The sequence below is a fragment of the Megalobrama amblycephala genome, linkage group LG6 (assembly GCF_018812025.1).
Source record: "Megalobrama amblycephala isolate DHTTF-2021 linkage group LG6, ASM1881202v1, whole genome shotgun sequence".
NCBI lineage: Eukaryota > Metazoa > Chordata > Actinopteri > Cypriniformes > Xenocyprididae > Megalobrama > Megalobrama amblycephala.
The window spans coordinates 22086202-22104620 of NC_063049.1; the positions used below are offsets into that span (position 1 = coordinate 22086202).

An 18419-nucleotide genomic window follows, 5' to 3' on the forward strand; every position below is an offset into this window, starting at 1 on the left:
CTACCATTTGTAACTGCTACAACAGCTTGAAATCAGGGGCGTAAATTTCATCTGACAGTAGGGGGGCACAGTAAACATAAAATTTCTCAAGAGCAATTTTTGAAAGGGACACAAATAATACAGCCAAAAGTTTACTTATAAAAGGATATATGTAATGTTACACAGAAGAAAACTTTACCTTACTACTATTATTAGTGTAGCATGGAGACTGTGCCATTATGCTCATTGTTTCTCTTTGGTTCATTGAAAAAAAAACTGACCAAATTGACCAAAATATTCTTCTTCAAAATCATTTATTCATTGGATTTTTTAAGTTGTTTACTACTAAGTCACCAAAATACGATGAATACACAAAACCCAACACACAACAGTAAATCTATTAGCCTTATTACACTTGTGTTACAATGCTTATGCACAATGTTAATTGTTGGTGTGGGTGACTTTTATCCAACAAGCTATTGTAAACAAGCTAGCAAACAAGCTAGGCGACATTATAATCGCTAAAATAGCGGGCTCAAGGAAAAAAAATACATCAGTTATCTTTTTTTTCCTTTTCTTTTGTTATGACTAATTACTCAGCATCGTGAGTAATGAGAAAATAATCACTTCACCCGATGTTTTTGAATAAAATAGCATAGACAGCCAACTTACTGGAACTCTTCTCAACTAACGGAGCGTAATGAATCAGTGTATCATATCTGCTGTTCGGAGCGCCAAAGTCACGTGATTTCAGCCGTTGGCAGTTTGACGCGCGATCCGAATCATGATTCGATACGCTGATTCATTATGCTCCGAATCTTCCTGAAGCAGTGTTTTGAAATCGGCCATCACTAAATAAGTCGTTATTGTTTTGTTTTTTTGTTTTTGGCACACCAAAAATATTCTCGTCGCTTTATAATATTAATATTGAACCACTGTGCTCACATGAACCGATTTAAATATGTTTTTAGTATCTTTATGGATCTTGAGAGAGGAAGTGTCATTTCTCCCTATAGAGGCCTCACTGAGCCATCGGATTTCAACAAAAATATCTTAATTTGTGTTCCGAAGATGAACAAAGGTCTTACGGGTGTGGAACGACATGAGGCTGAGTAATAAATGACAGAATTTTCATTTTTGGGTGAACTAACCCTTTAATATAGCCTAGTAGTTTTGAAAGCTAGGCCCACACTGTGCCTCTCCACTACACATGGCTGCAGTAGGGGGCGGGCCCGTGACGCAAACAAACACTGGCATGTTCTAGAGACGGCGCACTGTGTTTTCGACTGCAGCTCAGCTGATCGTGACGCACCGCATTCGCAGCAGAGGGCGAAGGACAGACACAGATATAAGTTGGGTATCGGTTACACACGCTGAAGTAATGAAGCTCGGCGTGCCAACGGTAAATGGGTGATTCTGACGGAATTCAAGCGCACGGTAAAGCAGCGTCAGTTCCTGTTATCAGCGTCTTGGGAGTCGGAACGAATTGTCGCTCCCGAGGCTTCACCGAAATATCTCAGTCCTGTTTACAGAAGCACGGCTCCTCCTGGCTGGATATACTTCTAAAAAAGGTAAAAGTTGCTCTAATAGGGCGGCCATAGGGATTTCAGGGTCTCTAAAATGCTGTATTTGTATGAAGTTGTGAGTGACTGTGATGATAACGCGTGTTTCAGCAGCACCAGCTGTCAGTGGCCATATGGCCCACCCACACAAATCGCTTTTTAACTTTGGGCTTGAAATAACATCACATTGTGTCCGGTTTCCAGAGAGTTCCAGACATGGGCAGGCCAGAGTCCAGGGGAATGCCAGTCTATATTCAGTCAATTAATCCAAGTCCAGCAGTCTGTGATAAACTGGCATCTTCAGCAGCTGATCTGTTGTCATTCATAACAATGCATTTGAATACGAGCTAAAAAATAAAATAAAAAGTCCAGTAGAAAACCTCATAAAACTTCTGCCAGTTCTTAGAATTTTAAAATTGTTAAAATAAAACCTTAACAATTATGTGATGCATTAAAATTATGGCTAAACAAATCAATATACATTGCTGTGTTAAAAACACAAGTTGTCATGGCATTTGATTTGAATGATCACAGATGGCTAATTGTGTGAACATGACTGTAACTGACCTGCAGACTTTCAGAAACACTTCTTGACACATTCTGGTGAATTATAATGCCATTACTGTTTGAATAACAGGTGCACTACACTGAAGGCCGCAATGGTGGATTACTATGATGTTCTGGGAGTGTCACGAAATGCTTCTCCAGATGACATCAAGAAAGCGTAAGTTAAAACTGCCTTCACTTATCAGTAGCTTGCAGTATGGGTTGGCCTTTGGCATTGTTGCTATTTTATGTTACTAAATTTGTCTCTTAACAGATGCAAGTGAAGATTTGAATGTTTTGAGACTTACTGTTTAACTATATAAAGTATCCATCAACAGTGCTCTACCATTCAAAAGTTTGGGGTTGGTTAGATTTTTAATGTTTTTGAAAGTCTTATGCGCAGCAAGTCTGTATTTATTTGATCTAAATTGTAATGTTGTAAACAGTAATATTGTGAAATATGATTATAATTTTATTAACTGTTTTCTAATTTGAATATAGTTTAGTGTAACTTATTCCTGTGATGGCAAAGCAGACTTTTCAGTATCATTACTCCAGTCTTCAGTGTCACATGATCCTTTAGAAATCATTCTAATATGCTGATTTGGTCTCAGTTGGTTTCTTAATATTCTTTTGCTGATGAATAGAAAGTTTAAAAAATCTAAATGACCCCAAAATTTTGATTGGTAGTTTTGAATAAATTACATCCATAAGAAGTTCATAAACAACTTAAAGGGTTAGTTCACCCAAAAATGAAAAATCTGTCATTTATTACTCACCCTCATGCCGTTCCACACCCGTAAGACCTTCGTTAATCTTCGGAACACAAATTAAGATATTTTTGATGAAATCCGATTGCTCAGTGAGGCCTCCATAGGGAGCAATGACATTTCCTCTCTCAAGACCCATTAATGTACTAAAAACACATCTAAATCAGTTCATGTGAGTACATTGGTTCAATATTAATATTATAAAGCAACAAGAATATTTTTGGTGCGCCAAAAAAAAACACAAAAAAAAACCACTTATATAGTGATGGCCGATTTCAAAACACTGCTTCAGGAGGCTTCGGATCATAAATGAATCAGCGTATCGAATCAGCTGTTCGGAGCGCCAAAGTCACGTGATTTCAGCCGTTTGGCAGTTTGACACGCGATCCGAATCATGATTCGATACGCTGATTCATTATGCTCTGAATCTTCCTGAAGCAGTGTTTTGAAATCAGCCATCACTAAATAAGTCATTATTTTGTTTTGTTTTTTGGCGCACCAAAAATATTCTCGTCGCTTTATAATATTAATATTGAACCACTGTACTCACATGAACTGATATAAATATGTTTTTAGTACATTAATGGATCTTGAGAGAGGAAATGTCATTGCTCCCTATGCTGGCCTCACGGAGCCATCAGATTTCAACAAAAATATCTTAATTTGTGTTCTGAAGATGAACGAAGGTCTTACGGGTGTGGAACGACATGAGGGTGAGTAATAAATGACAGAATTTTCATTTTTGGGTGAACTAACCCTTTTTTGATCTCCATATCCAGATTTTGATCTCCATATCCATTTACATATATTATATATATCTTCCAAGGGTTTTTTTCCCTCCTAGGACTTTTTTCCCAGTGTTAGCACGCTGGGTTTTTCTCCTAGGGGGTTTTTTCCACCCCTGGGAGTCAGCCAACATTGGCTTAATGTAGCACCATCTTGTATATGTTACATATTACCACGCTTGTTTGTACAGCTCATTTTTAACCACTTCCCTTTTTTCTGTGCTTCTAATATGTAAAGCTGCTTTGAAACAATTACCAATTGTAAAAGCGCTATATAAATAAATTTGACTTGACTTGACTTGACTAATGTCATGACATCTTATTCTGCCTGTTCTCTGTGGTCAGTTACTCCAGCTATTTGACGTATGCTAATATCTTTAGTAAAGCCACACTAACAGAATGGCTAATGGATTTAGTTTTGCCACTAATTGGACTAATTAAAGTGTTTTTTGATTTTCCTTCAAATGAAGTACACTGCTCAAGCTGATATGCCTGAATTGTAAAAGGAGCTATTCATACAGGACATTTTAAAAGCTTTAAACTGTTTTTTTTTAACTTACATTAGTTCAACGAAATGTGGAATTTTTGGTGCAAGATGCTAAAAAACAAATATGAATCGCATATATGTCAATCTAATGCATGTTTATGTAGAAAAACAAAACAGCAGATGCCAGAATGTGTCGTATGTGAATGGCGTCTGAACCTATATGTCACTTCAGCACAATCTTGAGATGCCAGTCAAGCTAAGTTTACTTAACTGTTTATTTATGTGTGTGTATACAGTTACAGGAAACTTGCACTGCGATGGCACCCCGACAAAAACCCCGACAACAAGGAGGAGGCGGAGAAAAAATTCAAGGAGATAGCAGAGGCCTATGAAGTTCTTTCAGACAGTAGGACACTGGAAATTTTAACTCTACAGCTTAATGGTTAAGGGGTTAGGTTACTTAGGGTGTTACATTTCACTGTTGTTTTTCCTCATTTCCAAGCAAGCAAACGAGATGCGTACGACAGATACGGGAGATCGGACGTGCCAAGCTCAGGTGAGGAGAACTTTACACTGCTTGATGCTGTCTTATTGTTACATGTGCTGATGTGAGGTCTTCTGTTTTATAGGCTCTGGTGGTTCTTCATTTCCTGACGACTTCCCAGGATTCACCTTCACATTTCGCAGCCCAGATGAGGTGTTTCGAGAGTTCTTCGGCGGGCAGGACCCCTTCGCTGACTTCTTTGGTGGGTTCTCAGGGAGTTAAGGCCCGTTCACACCAAGTCCACACCACAACTTTAACAATAATGGCACAGAGAAACATATTGTTGAAATCACTTTCAGACAATTTTGTCCAGTTGATGAATGATAAATACGTTGACAGCCAATCAGAATCCATCCAGGGGGTCTCAGAAAACTTCCAGGGGGCCCCCAAAATGTTGTAAAATTATTTAGATTTAGTTATTTTAATGCTAAAATCTAAATATAAAGATGTCCAACAATAAACTTGCATTATACTTTTGAGTCTATTTGTTTTAATTACTGATTATCTGATAGAAGTATCAACTTATATTGGAGGTCCTTCGAATATATTCTAAGACAAAGAGGGGCCTTCCACCTTCTACGGTGTTAGAGTCAAAAAGGTTGAGAACCACTGCCTCACAGACTCATCTGATTCTCCCTTACCTTACCCTTCTTAGCCCTCTTGCATTTTTCTACACTTTCCCACTAGATGATTTCCCGTTTGGTGGAATGCACAGTGGGTTTCACAGCTCCTCCTCCAGGCTTGGGCCCAGTCGCTTCTTCTCCTTCCCCTCAGCAAATGGTTGGTTTTAAAACTCATTTCGTGCTCTTTTTGTATGTAATTATTGCATATGTGGTCAGTCTCAAAGATTAATAATTAAAGGGAAGAAGTCAAGTCAATTAAAGGGATAGTTCACCCAAAAATGATTTACTCACCCTCAAGTTGTTCCAAATCTGTATGAATTTCTTTCTTCTGCTGAACACAAAAGAAGATATTTTGATGAATGTTAGTAACCAAACAGTTGATGATGGACCCCATTGACTTCCATAGTACGGGTCGTCCCGTAAATGATGACAGAATTTTCATTTTTGAATGAACTATCCCTTTCATTTAGGTGAACTTTGCTGAATATGTTTTGATAACATTGATGGCAATTTGGTGAAAAACTATTTTTGTTGTAGATTTGGATTATGGCATGTTGTTGATATGGCAAATGCTTTATGAGTATTATATTTTCTGCATTTTTTTTTCTATCAACAGCTGACTTTACCTCCTTCTCTTCTTCACTGGGTGGGATGGGCAGCATGGGAGGGGCAAACTTCAAGTCTGTTTCTACTTCCACCCGCATTGTCAATGGAAAACGCGTCACCACAAAAAAGTCAGTTGCTTCTCTTTATACTGATTTTGTCTGCATTTACCCTTGTTCCATATGCGATACAACTTAACACTGTAATACACTGTCTTTATTTGAAATCAGTGATGTATGACAGAAAAAGACTGTTTTTGACTAAATTACTAATTTAAATGCAATTCAGGTAGAATAGTAAAAGAGGATTTATACGTTGCCATAATGTGAAGGACTTACTGTTTATATTTATATTTTTTTGATAAACATTGCATTTCTTCCCTCAGGGTCAGAGAAAATGGCCAGGAGAGAACAGAGGTTGAGGAGGATGGGGTCCTGAAAACTGTCCTCATCAATGGTAATTCATTTTTTTTGCTATCATTTAATAATAATATTGGGCTGAGCCAAAAGGCAAGCTCTATACTAAATGTGCATGTAAAAATTTATCTTATCAGCTTGCAGACTCAGGATAAATCTGCCTGGGAAAGTAGATGCTTTTGCAATCCTAATACACATAATCTACCATTAAAACATTTAGGGTCAGTAATTTAGGGTTATGTTTTAATCTTACAGACCTCAAACATTTTAATGGCAGTGTTTGTGTACAGTGTAAATGTAATGTTATAACCATTTGGTCTAGATATAAAAGTGGAAAACTAGCATATATTTTGGAAAACAGTGGTGCATATGTGTGTGTATATATAAATATATATACAATATATATAATATTCTTATACGTGTATGTATATATAAATATATATACAATATATATAATATTATATATATATATATATATATATATATATATATATATATATATATATATATATATATATATATATATATATATATATATATATACACAGTACAGTACAGTCCAAAAGTTTGGAACCACTAAGATTTTTAATGTTTTTAAAAGAAGTTTCGTCTGCTCACCAAGGCTACATTTATTTAATTAAAAATACAGTAAAAAACAGTAATATTGTGAAATATTATTACAATTTAAAATAACTGTGTACTATTTAAATATATTTGACAAAGTAATTTATTCCTGTGATGCAAAGCTGAATTTTCAGCATCGTTACTCCAGTCTTCAGTGTCACATGATCCTTCAGAAATCATTCTAATATGCTGATTTGCTGCTCAATAAACATTTATGATTATTTTCAATGTTGAAAACAGTTGTGTACTTTTTTTTCAGGATTCCTTGATGAATAGAAAGTTCAAAAGAACAGCATTTATCTGAAATACAAAGCTTCTGTAGCATTATACACTACCGTTCAAAAGTTTGGGGTCAGTAAGAATTTTTATTTTTATTTTTTTGAAAAGAAATTAAAGAAATGAATACTTTTATTCAGCAAGTATGCATTAAATCAATCAAAAGTGGCAGTAAAGACATTTATAATGTTACAAAAGATTAGATTTCAGATAAACACTGTTCTTTTGAACTTTCTATTCATCAAATAATCCTGAAAAAAAAAATATTGTACACAAATATTTTGTACAATTGTACACATTAAATGTTTCTTGAGCAGCAGATCAGCATATTAGAATGATTTCTGAAGGATCATGTGACACTGAAGACTGGAGTAACGATGCTGAAAATTCAGCTTTGCCATCACAGGAATAAATTACTTTGTGAAATATATTTAAATAGTACACAGTTATTTTAAATTGTAATAATATTTTACAATATTACTGTTTTTTACTGTATTTTTAATTAAATAAATGTAGCCTTGGTGAGCAGACGAAACTTCTTTTAAAAACATTAAAAATCTTAGTGGCTCCAAACTTTTGGACTGTATATATATATATATATATATATATATATATATATATATATATATATATATATATATATATATATATATATATTATTCTTTATATTTTGGAGATGTTCTTAGCTCTCTTGCACTCTGGTGCTGTATCATTTTCAGTACGTCTTTATCCTTTGTTTACTTTATATTTAGTCTATTAAATAACTTCATCTTGCATTAATAATTGTAAGGATTTTTCCCTTTTTTACAGTGAAAACTAAGGAATTGTATTAATATTCATCCACTCGTCACTGTAGATTGCATGTTGAACTATTTATGTTTAGTCCCTCACTTCCTGTTTTAGTGGTAAAAACCGTCTCAAGTAACACTAAACCTCTAATTTAGTTATTATCATGATTCATGATTTGAGTCTCACAGCCATACCAGAACATTTAATTTAATTTAATTTAATTTAAAACTTTAATGGAGTCACATTACTTTATTGGAGACAGATAAATAATTAAAAGTATAATAAAACACTTTTTCTGTATATTTTCACAAATATAGGCTCAAAACATCAGCTTAGGCTTTCAGGTAGATTTAGCAAACTCCTTTTTTTTTCTTTTTTTTTCTCACATTTATTCTTGTTTTTCCATATATATAAAATTCTAATTTCCATGTTGAGGAGTTGTTGTAGAAGTGATCTGACATCCAGCTGTGTTTGTGTGTCCAGGTGTGGAGGATGAGATGGCTTTAGCTCTGGAACTGAGTCGTAGAGAGCAGTCCAGTCAGCCTCCCAGACAATCCCAACAGCCACTGCTCCACCCCCCCAACAACAGCTCTCCAAACCCCGCCTTACGATCCTACAGCGCCGCCCCGTTCTACCACTGCCCCGATGCTAGTGAAGACGAGGAAGACGAAGACCTCCAGATGGCGCTGGCCTACAGCTTGTCGGAGATGGAGGCCCAGCAGCGGGCAGAGGACGTGATCTCAGGTGCTGGGGGAGGGAGGGGGAAGCAACCAGGTGACGGGAATAGGAAGGGAGCCATTCAAATAAAGAAATATGAGAGTGATGTGACGGATGATTCAGACCAAAGCACCCCCTCGTCTCCAGAAAGTAGACTAACAGAACAGGGTCTAGCTAGGGATTCAGAAAGTTTGCATCCAGAGAGTGTTGTACAGGATAAAGTGAGTGATAAAATGGCGGCCAATGGGACTAATGTGGTAAAAAAGAAGAGGAAGTGTCAGTGTGTGGTCTGTTAGTAAGACAGTGGAGAATAATCATGCTTGTGTGTGAAAGTAGCAGTGTTAACCTTATGTTCTCTCTATGGTAGTTTTTTTTTTTTTTAATCCTTCCTGAAGTTTTGGACTGTGCTTTAACTTACAGTTTTGTCTTTTGTGGCAGGGCTTATGGCAATGCACAAAAATGACTGTGTTGAATGTGTATTTTCTTGCCTTGAGGAATGAATAACAGGTGCCAAAATGTGTTTATACTCCACAAAGACAGGACATTTTTAGGAAGTTTGAAGGTACTGTGTGCAATATTTTAGAATGCCACTGATGCCTGACAGATATCACTGAAATAGGTGTCTTGGGATATCATTTGCCAGCCTTGACTGTGTAAACAGTTAAAATATTCAGTCAGAAACACTCTCTGCCTGTGAATCGTTTGGATTGCTGGCATCAGGTTGTCTGACATGTCTTAGCAGGGTGCGATTTTGGGATATAGGAGAGCAGGCATATGGTTGGCAAAAGTTAGCAAAATTGTGAAAGTTAGCATAATGGCTGAAATCACAAAAAGTGTCATTTCTAGACCTGAAAAAAGTCATGTAAATGAATATAGTCGGCAACACTTTACAATAATGCCTCATTTGTTAACGATAGTCAATGCATTAACTAACGTGAACTAATAATGAGCAATATATTTTTAGTTAATAAGTGTTCATTGTCATGTTAGTTCACTGTGCATTAACTAATGTTAACAGATACAGTGTTTGACCTTACAAATGTATTAGTATATGTTGAGATAGATGCACAACTCTTCTACAGCATTTATTAATCTTAGTTAATCTTAACGAATGTAGTCAAATGAAATGTTATTGTAAAGTGTTACCATAAAATGTAATAACTCCATGGGCATTTTTATAATGAATATGCCATTTTGCCAAGCTCTAAAATACTTTATTGGATAAAAATTGTGAGTAAAAAAAAAAAATCCTTAATCCTTTAAAGGGTTAGTTCACCCAAAAACGAAATTTCTGTCCTTAATTACTCAGCCTCATGATGTTCCAAACCTGTAAGAAGCATCTTCAGAACACAAATTAAGATATTTTTGATGAAATCCTAGAAGTTTTTTTTTATCCTCCATTGAAAGTAATGAAATTACCACATTCAAGGTCCAGAAAAGTACTAAAGACATTGTTAAAATAGTCCTTGTGACTTCAGTGATTCAACCTTAATGTTATGAAGCAACGAGAATCATTTTTGTGCTCAAAAACAAAACAAAAATAACTACTTCAACAATTTTGTCAGTCTGTTAAGCATTTGGCACAGTGCTGCATTTCCATGGTTACGTCCGAACGCCGGCTCATTATTGGCTGGCTCCTGCGTCAGCATCACACAGATGCCTCGTGCTGCTCATGTGAAAAGGCATCGGCCAATACCTAGCCGCTGTTTGGACGTAGAACCTGAAAGCTGCAATGAAAATAGCGTAGCAGAGGAGAGATGGTGAGAGACGAATTTGTTGAATAAAGTCCTTATTTTTGTTTTGTTTTTGCACAACATTTTTCTCGTCGCTTTATAATATTAAGGTTGAACTACTGTACTCACAATGAATTTTAACCATGTTTTTACTACTTTTCTGGACCTTGAATGTGGTCATTTCATTACTTTCAATGGAGGATAAAAAAACTCGGATTTCATGAAAATACCTTAATTTGTGTTCCGAAGATGAATGAAGGTCTTACAGGTTTGAAATGACATGAGGGTGAGTAATTAATGACAGAAATTTCATTTTTGAGTGAACTAACCCTTTAAAAAGTAAATTCTGAAAAACTATAAAAGACCTTCGAATATTGTTGTGGACACTGTGTGGTCCTGGAGTCAATTGAACAAATTGAATAGCTTTTCTGAGTATTTTTACAGAGCATTTTATCTATCTTGCTGATTAGTTGGCATCCCATTCCCAATGAACGTTCCATTTATTCTTCCAGCAGTGAAGTGCTCCATTTCATCAGTGTTTGCTATCATTCCTTCTAGAAAGGAGATTCTCTGATTCTCGTCTGGATGCTTTCTGATTTTTACGGTGCATTTGTCATTCTTTCAGAGGTACCTGTTGAATGTGAAGATGACATTTTTGTAAATGAGGAAATTTTGCACAAAGACTTAAAGATAATCTGCCTCTGAGGGCTAACGTTTAGTAATTAGCACTCCTAATGCGACACAACGACTTGGATAGTCAGACATGTAAGGGAATGTAAATCCAAAATGATCTCAGTTTATCTGAATGTGCCAAATAACTGACTTGACAATGACTCTCTTCGTTAGTTTTATAAGCATCAGAAATATTCAGTATTGATATGTTGTTTGTGCCTTTTTTTGTGTGTGTTAGAATTCAAATGCTTGGCTAATGTTGCCAATGCTTTATTTCACATGCCAGTTTGTGTTTATAAGTTAGCCAAAGAAGCACATTACACTTTTGTTTCATAATGACTATCAGCTTTGTGATATAAAATGAACAATCAATAAATGAACACTAAACAAAGCACAAAAAGTTTGAATGTGATGCTATGTGAATATTAATGAAAATGCAATTAATGTAAATTGCAAAGAGGGAACAAAGTTATTTACACAAAACTGCTATTCACATTTGAAAATGTTATGTGAGACAACTTGATCTCAGAAGAGAAGTATCCTAATTCAGAGGACATATTCAGTGCTCAGAAAGTGCCATTTAAATTGTTAATAAATGCTGTTTCAGTCATTGTTAACATGTTGTTGCTAATACAAAGAACAATAAACTGTAATGAATCAGTTCTGCTCATAAGAATTCATTTGTAAGTATTTTTGATGGACTGCTAATTTTTATCCAGCTTTTTCTCTAGTATACCTGATATAAATGGACATTAGCAACTATTATGCCTTTAAATCAGATTTTTGAAAATAGAACTATTTTTACAGCTGAGGGGTTTTATGCATTATATTAGGTTGAATACTTTTTATTTTTCTTGCTGAGCATGTAATGCAGTGGGACTGTTATCCTTACCGGGACATTCATCGTTACATTTGTAAACCTCATTTGCATTTACTATGGTTATGCTTTTGTTTTTCCTGGGCTTTTTACCTGACTCATTCTCCCTGCCGTTACAGAGTCCGACTTCCAGGCCTTCACAGGCTGACCTGTGGCTGTGACCCTCTCTTACCCCCCCGAGGTAAAACGTAGTGTAGACGTCTCTGCAGCTTTGTAAGCATAGTTTTTAGATCTTCTCCCCACTTATAGTTAATTGACATGCATTTGTGTATAGACTCTCCTGCTGTAGATCATACAGTATTCCAGGAAAATATTGAACTCTACATGTTTCATTTGTGCATAAAAATGTTAGTACACTCAAACTAGCAAACAATCCTGTTTTATTAGTCTCAGTTTCATTAATCTGTGCTGTTTTAATTCACCAAACACATCACAGGGGACTGTGAGGCAACACTAATACTGCCTTCATCCGTCTGCTCTTAACAGGTGAAGCATTTCCCGGTCCTCTGCTCTCTCTTTCTGCTTCTCTGTCTTTCTCTCTGCCTGGCTCACCTGCTGCTCAGACCCTTTTCAAAGTTTTATTTGGAAAAAAAAATCCCAGGCAACACTACACAAAGGTCAATAATGTACGTGCTAAGTATGTATGTGTGTTTGTGTATGAACGTGAGCCTTGGAGAGGGAATACTGGATTACTTTTTATATATAAATTATATTTATGGCCTGCACTGATCGAATATTTGAGCTCATGTAAAAATTTAAGTGTCTTAAGGACAAAATATTTCTTTCGCATTTTTAATAATGAATGATTCAAAACTGCAGTGAATGTACAGTTGCATTTGAAATGCTATATTTGAGAATTTAAAATCTTCATAACTAATGAAAGGTTTATTTATTCAAAAAAAATGTTGTGTTTTAATTAAAATATCTGCATTTCATAACCCATTATTCTGTAGTTTTTTTATACACTACAGTTCAAGCGGTTGAGATCGGTACAATTTTTTAAATGTTTTTTTAAAAGAACTATCACCCAGGCTGCATTTATTTAATCAAAAATACAGTAATAACAGTAATATTATGAAATATTACAATTTAAATAACTTTTATAGTTTAATAGTTTTATTTGCCCGGACATACCAAGTATTTTTTTTTTATTTAAGGTGAAATGTGACATTTTGGTGCCTTTATTGACTCAAAATGGTACCAAATATATATATATATATATATATAATAAATATCAGAGTTCAGTCTGCATGATCATATTGAAAGAAAAATCCACACACATCAAGCAGTGCTGCTACACAGATTCACATTTAATTCAGAACCATTTAAAAATTATAGTCATATATTTCTCTCTCTTTTTTTGATAATTTTCTAAACATTTGCTACAGGAAAAGACAAACTGAGCTCTCCATGAATTATTTACAGTGATCATCACATGACGTAAAGGCTGCACTAGACATTAAGGATGTGAAAGCACTAAACGTTTGTGAGTGATTTGACAGGAACTGTAAGATATTACAGGTGCCTTTCAGGTACATTCCACTGAAACAAACCACTTTTGGGTTCAGACGTGACTGTGCATATATGTTCTCATGTTTGACTGCATGAGACATGGTGGGTTCTTCTGTCTTTTTTACATTTAATACATGAATTGCATTTTTGGCCATATCATGATAAAGAAAGCAATTTAAGAACAACAAAATGTGAAGACCCCGCATTTTCAACATCAAACATTATATGTATATATATTTATAAAAAAGACATTATACTGTCAATGTTCAGAAATTAGGTCACTTTAAATTAAATTGGAAGGTAGATGTCTCTTAAAACCATTGTTTCTCCCTGAAACTCAATTAGGACTGAAGAATTTGGCCCCTGTACAGTGTTTCCAGCATACAGAAAGCATTCATAGTCTTTTATAGTGTGACATTATTAATTTTCCGACTTTTGAAAGTGAGTGAGGTGCGTGAAAAGAGGTGAGTACAAGTCGAAAGGATGTAATAGGGACACAGTGGGACGTGGCTCACTGAGGAAGGGCTTTCAGAATGGCATTCACCTCTTCTGCCACAGCTGTCAGGGCGAACTCAAACTGGTCCTGAAGAAACAGTCAAGCTTAGTGCGTAAATATACAATAACGCTTTGAAATAAAAAAAGGAATTGCGAGTTTCTATCTCACAATTCTGACATTTTTCTCAAAAAAGCAAGTTTATTTCTTGCAATTTCGAGTTTTTAAACTCGCAATTTTGGCTTTTCTTATCGCAACTGCAAGTTTATATATAACTTATATATAATTATATATAACTCAGAATTGAGAGATATAAAGAACTGCAGTCAGAATTGCAAGTTTATATCTTAAAATTCTGAAAAGAAAAAAAAAAATCAAAACTGCAAGATGTAAATTGGCAATTCTGACTTTTTTTTTTTTTTTTTTACAATTCCAAGTCTATAAACTCACAATTCTGACTTCTTGCAATTGTGAGTTTAGATATACTGGCTTTTTTTTTTCTTCTCGCAATTGCGATCTTATAAATTCAGAAATTTGAGTTTATAAACTCAGAATTGCAAGAAATAAAGAATTGCAAGATTTAAACTCGAAATTGCGAGAAAAAAAGTATTGTGATTTTACATCTCGCAATTCTGTTTATTTCTTGCAATTCTGAGTGTTTATATCTTGCAATTCTGACTTTATTTTTGCAAATTCCAACTTCTTGCAATTGCGATCTTATGAATTCAGAAATTTTAGTTTATAAACTCAGAATTGCAAGAAATAAAGAATTACAAGATTTAAACTCGCAATTGCGAGAAAAAAAGTATTGTGATTTTACATCTCGCAATTCTGTTTATTTCTTGCAATTCTGAGTGTATTTTTGCAAATTCCAACTTCTTGCAATTGCGAGTTTATAAATTCAGAAATTTTAGTTTATAAATTCAGAAATTTTAGTTTGTGAGAAATAAAGAATTGCGAGAAAAAGTCAGTATTGTGAGTTTACATCTCTTTATTTCTTGCAATTTCACGTTTATAAACTCAATTCTGACTTTTCTTCTTGCAATTTCAAGTTTAGATATAAACTTAGAAAAACAAGTTTATAAACATGGAATTACAAGAAATAAAGTTTGAATTGCCAGAAGTCAGTATTGCGAGTTTATATCTTGCAATTCTGAGTTTATATTTGAACTCGCAATTGCGAGAACAAAAGTCAGAATTGCGAGTTTATAAACTCAGATTTGCAATAAACAAATAATTCCAAGCTATAAACTCAAAATTACAAGAAAAAAAGTCTGAATTGTGAGATATAAACTCATAGTTGCGAGGAAAAAAGTCAGAATTGTGAGGCAAGTTGTCACAATTACTAATTGTCACAATTATATTTATTTATTTTTTTATTGCGTGGCTGAAACAAGCTTCCATACTAACATGCACAATCACATGCTGAAATCATCGGAAAGCACTTTATACATACCTTAGTGCGTACCATACTTGGTCTCTGGTCACGAATATGCTCCAATGTGGCAGCAATGTCAATCTCCTTCACGCCTAAAACGGACAAACATCCTGTGAGCATGTAGCGCGTACAAGGTGCACTTAAATGAAACGGCTAGATAGAGTAATGAGGCGCTTACCTTTGGCCATGCGGTTAAGTACCATGTCAATAAGAATGTAGGTGCCGGTTCTGCCAGTACCATTACTGTTTGAAACAGGAAACCATTTTCATTTAAATCATTAATTTTCAGAGAAAACGGTAATAAAAAGGCCCATATTGTGAGCCTGAGACACACATTGTAGCCGTTTACCTGCAGTGCACAATGATTGGGCATGAGCGTCCTCTGTAGCACTTGTTTACTTTTCTGAAAAAAAGAAAAGAAAAAGAGATGCATAACACAAAAAAGAAGAATAGAAAGGGTGGGGGTGAAGAAAAGCCAGAAAACTGAAAACTGAGCATGTCATAATGAGCATAACTGTCAATTTATCAAACCCTACAATTCATTATTCTGCCGACAACGAGGAATTAAACGATGCGTGATGCTGGGGAAGGAAGGGGGAGAGAGGAGATGGAGCATCCGTCAAGCCTCACTCCTGCTGCACTCACACCTACCAATGATCATTTTTGTGACTATGCAACTGGACCCAGACTACTAGCTGCAAATCACAAAAATGACACTGGGAGGTGTGCTATGTCCAGGGACCTACCGATCTCCATCAGAGACAGAGAGAGTGACGGGAAGAAGGAGAGAAAGACGGGGGTAAAGCAGGGCCCGTGGCAGTGTGTCGAGCACAAACGGAGAAGATCCGAAGTGAAAATGCATTCAAAGGAGAGGAACTTGGGGGTGAGTGGGCTTCAAGGTAAAGAAAACATCCAAAGATAATTAGGGAATCCCAAGTGTGAAGCAGATCCTCATATTAGGGTGAGGAAAAACAGTAGGGAAAGTATTTTCAGTGTGACAGATGTGGATAAAACACTTGTGTGTGTGTGTGTGTGTGTGTGTGTGTGTGTGTGTGTGTGTGTGTGTGTGTGTGTGTGTGTGTGTGTTAGTGTTGTTTGGGTGTTTTAGTCTAATGGAAATTGAGTGTATTTGACGTTAACACAGTTTCTGAGTTGAAGGTATGTGGAACACATTTTACCTTATTGTAAAGTGTTACCATTTTATTTAATCTGAGATAACAGGAACTAAGAATGAAAAGCTGATTTTTATTAACTAATGTTAAAGATTTATACATACTTTAACAAATGTATTGCTCATTGTTAATGTTTGTTAATGCATTATCTAATAGGAGCTGCTTATAAATTGTTACAATGCACATTTATTTGTTACTAGATGTTTTTTTGGCTGTTGTTATTAGTAGTCAACAAATCTTCAGTAAAAATGGTCACAGGCACAGAGGCGCACCTTTAATTTAACAGTGCGCTCACTAAAAGTCATCAAACTCACATTTCAATTCGGATGTGACCTGATCAGTTTCCACCATTTACCAATTTTAAAGGGTTAGTTCACCCAAAAATGAAAATTCTGTCATTTATTACTCACCCTCATGCCGTTCCACACCCGTAAGACCTTCGTTAATCTTCGGAACACAAATTGAGATATTTTTGTTGAAATCCGATGGCTCCGTGAGGCCTGCATAGGGAGCAATGACATTTCCTCTCTCAAGATCCATAAAGGTACTAAAAAAATATTTAAATCAGTTCATGTGAGTACAGTGGTTCAATATTAATATTATAAAGCGACGAGAATATTTTTAGTGTGCCAAAATAACTTATATAGTGATGGCTGATTTCAAAACACTGCTTCAGGAAGCTTCGGAGCATAAATGAATCAACGTGTCGAATCCGCTGTTCGGAGCGCCAAAGTCACGTGATTTCAGCGGTTTGACACGCGATCTGAATCATGATTCGACACGCTGATTCATTATGCTCCGAAGCTTCCTGAAGCAGTGTTTTGAAATCGGCCATCACTAAATAAGTCGTTATTTTTTTTTTTTTTGCGCACCAAAAATATTTTCGTTGTTTTATAATATTAATATTGAACCACTGTACTCACATGAACCGATTTAAATATGTTTTTAGTGCATTAATGGATCTTGAGAGAGGAAATGTCATTGCTCCCTATGCAGGCCTCACTGAGTCATCAGATTTTAACAAAAATATCTTAATTTGTGTTCTGAACATTAACGAAGGTCTTACGGGTGTGGAACGACATGAGGATGAGTAATAAATGACATTATTTTCATTTTTGGGTGAACTAACCTTTTAAGACTGGTTGCAAACGTGAATTTATCTTTTTGTTCTCTATGAGAACATATTGAGCTCAAGGGAGGTAAAAAGGATGCTGCCTCCCTCTGAACCTTATTCTGCTGATGTTGCTATTGGACAGTATTACTCGGAAAATAATTTCCACACTATTATCTTTTGTCATATTTTTGAGGAGCTGTTATCTCCCTTGAGAATGTGTGTGTGTGAGTGACCTTTTGTAGTCCTGTCGCAATACGAGTTCATTTATCAGCAGTATTGCAAGCATGAGGTGGATGTTCGGTTGCGGCAGTACCTGCGGAAGTCCAACAGGGGGCGTGTGGAGGTGGGAATGCCTTGCGCAGGCCAGCTCAGCAAGTGAAACTGGGTCAGAGTGCGGGTCTCTTGAGTCTGAACGTTCTTCAGGTAGAAACTACGAACCAAGAAGTCTTTACACCAGATGTGTTCAGACACAAGATTCACCTGAGACAAACAAGAAAAAAATAAACTAAAAATACTAAAAGCACATGGTTCATAAAGGCAGTGAATCTTAATGTTTCTCACCTCATAGATGTTGTATAAAGATGATCCTTCATCAGGCCAGTAACGTTCACATTGTTTTTCTCCATCCTCCACTAAAGCGGTCATCATCACTATTACAGTACAGCCACTTTCCCATACCATCTAGCA

General features: G+C 35.7%; 2 protein-coding genes across 8 annotated transcripts in view; one reads left to right on the forward strand and one right to left on the reverse strand.

The window, feature by feature from the left end:
* Positions 1-1224: 1224 nt before the first annotated feature.
* On the forward strand, positions 1225-12941 carry dnajb2 (DnaJ heat shock protein family (Hsp40) member B2). Of its 4 annotated transcripts, none has more exons than XR_007185257.1 (11): positions 1231-1550; positions 2179-2265; positions 4426-4535; positions 4632-4685; positions 4759-4875; positions 5361-5453; positions 5913-6030; positions 6285-6355; positions 8488-8748; positions 12123-12216; positions 12490-12941. XR_007185257.1 is itself a non-coding variant. In XM_048193383.1 (11 exons), the coding sequence occupies exons 2-10, from the start codon at positions 2201-2203 to the stop codon at positions 12149-12151; spliced, it is 918 nt and encodes a 305-aa protein (XP_048049340.1). In that variant the 5' UTR covers positions 1231-1550; positions 2179-2200; the 3' UTR covers positions 12152-12184; positions 12490-12941. The 4 variants fall into 4 exon arrangements, 3 of the variants coding, with proteins under 3 accessions (XP_048049338.1, XP_048049340.1, XP_048049341.1); XM_048193383.1 differs by having other exon boundaries at positions 12123-12184; XM_048193384.1 differs by having other exon boundaries at positions 12123-12179; positions 12486-12941.
* Positions 12942-13292: 351 nt separating this feature from the next.
* Positions 13293-18419, reverse strand: part of ptprna (protein tyrosine phosphatase receptor type Na) — a 34626-nt gene continuing 29499 nt past the window's right edge. For all 4 annotated transcript variants that reach the window (XM_048193378.1, XM_048193377.1, XM_048193380.1 and 1 more), the window contains 6 exons: positions 18294-18413; positions 18046-18212; positions 15796-15849; positions 15625-15689; positions 15465-15538; positions 13293-14098 (listed from right to left, as the gene is read on the reverse strand). In XM_048193378.1, coding sequence (XP_048049335.1) covers positions 14027-14098; positions 15465-15538; positions 15625-15689; positions 15796-15849; positions 18046-18212; positions 18294-18413 — 552 coding nt within the window. In that variant the 3' untranslated portion in view covers positions 13293-14026. The remainder of the gene's footprint in view (positions 14099-15464; positions 15539-15624; positions 15690-15795; positions 15850-18045; positions 18213-18293; positions 18414-18419) is intronic.

Excerpts from the sequence above, each read along its gene's own strand:
- dnajb2 (XM_048193381.1), top strand. The coding sequence starts at position 2,201 with ATGGTGGATTACTATGATGTTCTGGGAGTGTCACGAAATGCTTCTCCA. Across the intron at positions 4,686-4,758 it reads ATCGGACGTGCCAAGCTCAG|GCTCTGGTGGTTCTTCATTT; the intron begins GTGAGGAGAACT and ends TCTGTTTTATAG. Across the intron at positions 4,876-5,360 it reads CCCCTTCGCTGACTTCTTTG|ATGATTTCCCGTTTGGTGGA; the intron begins GTGGGTTCTCAG and ends CTTTCCCACTAG.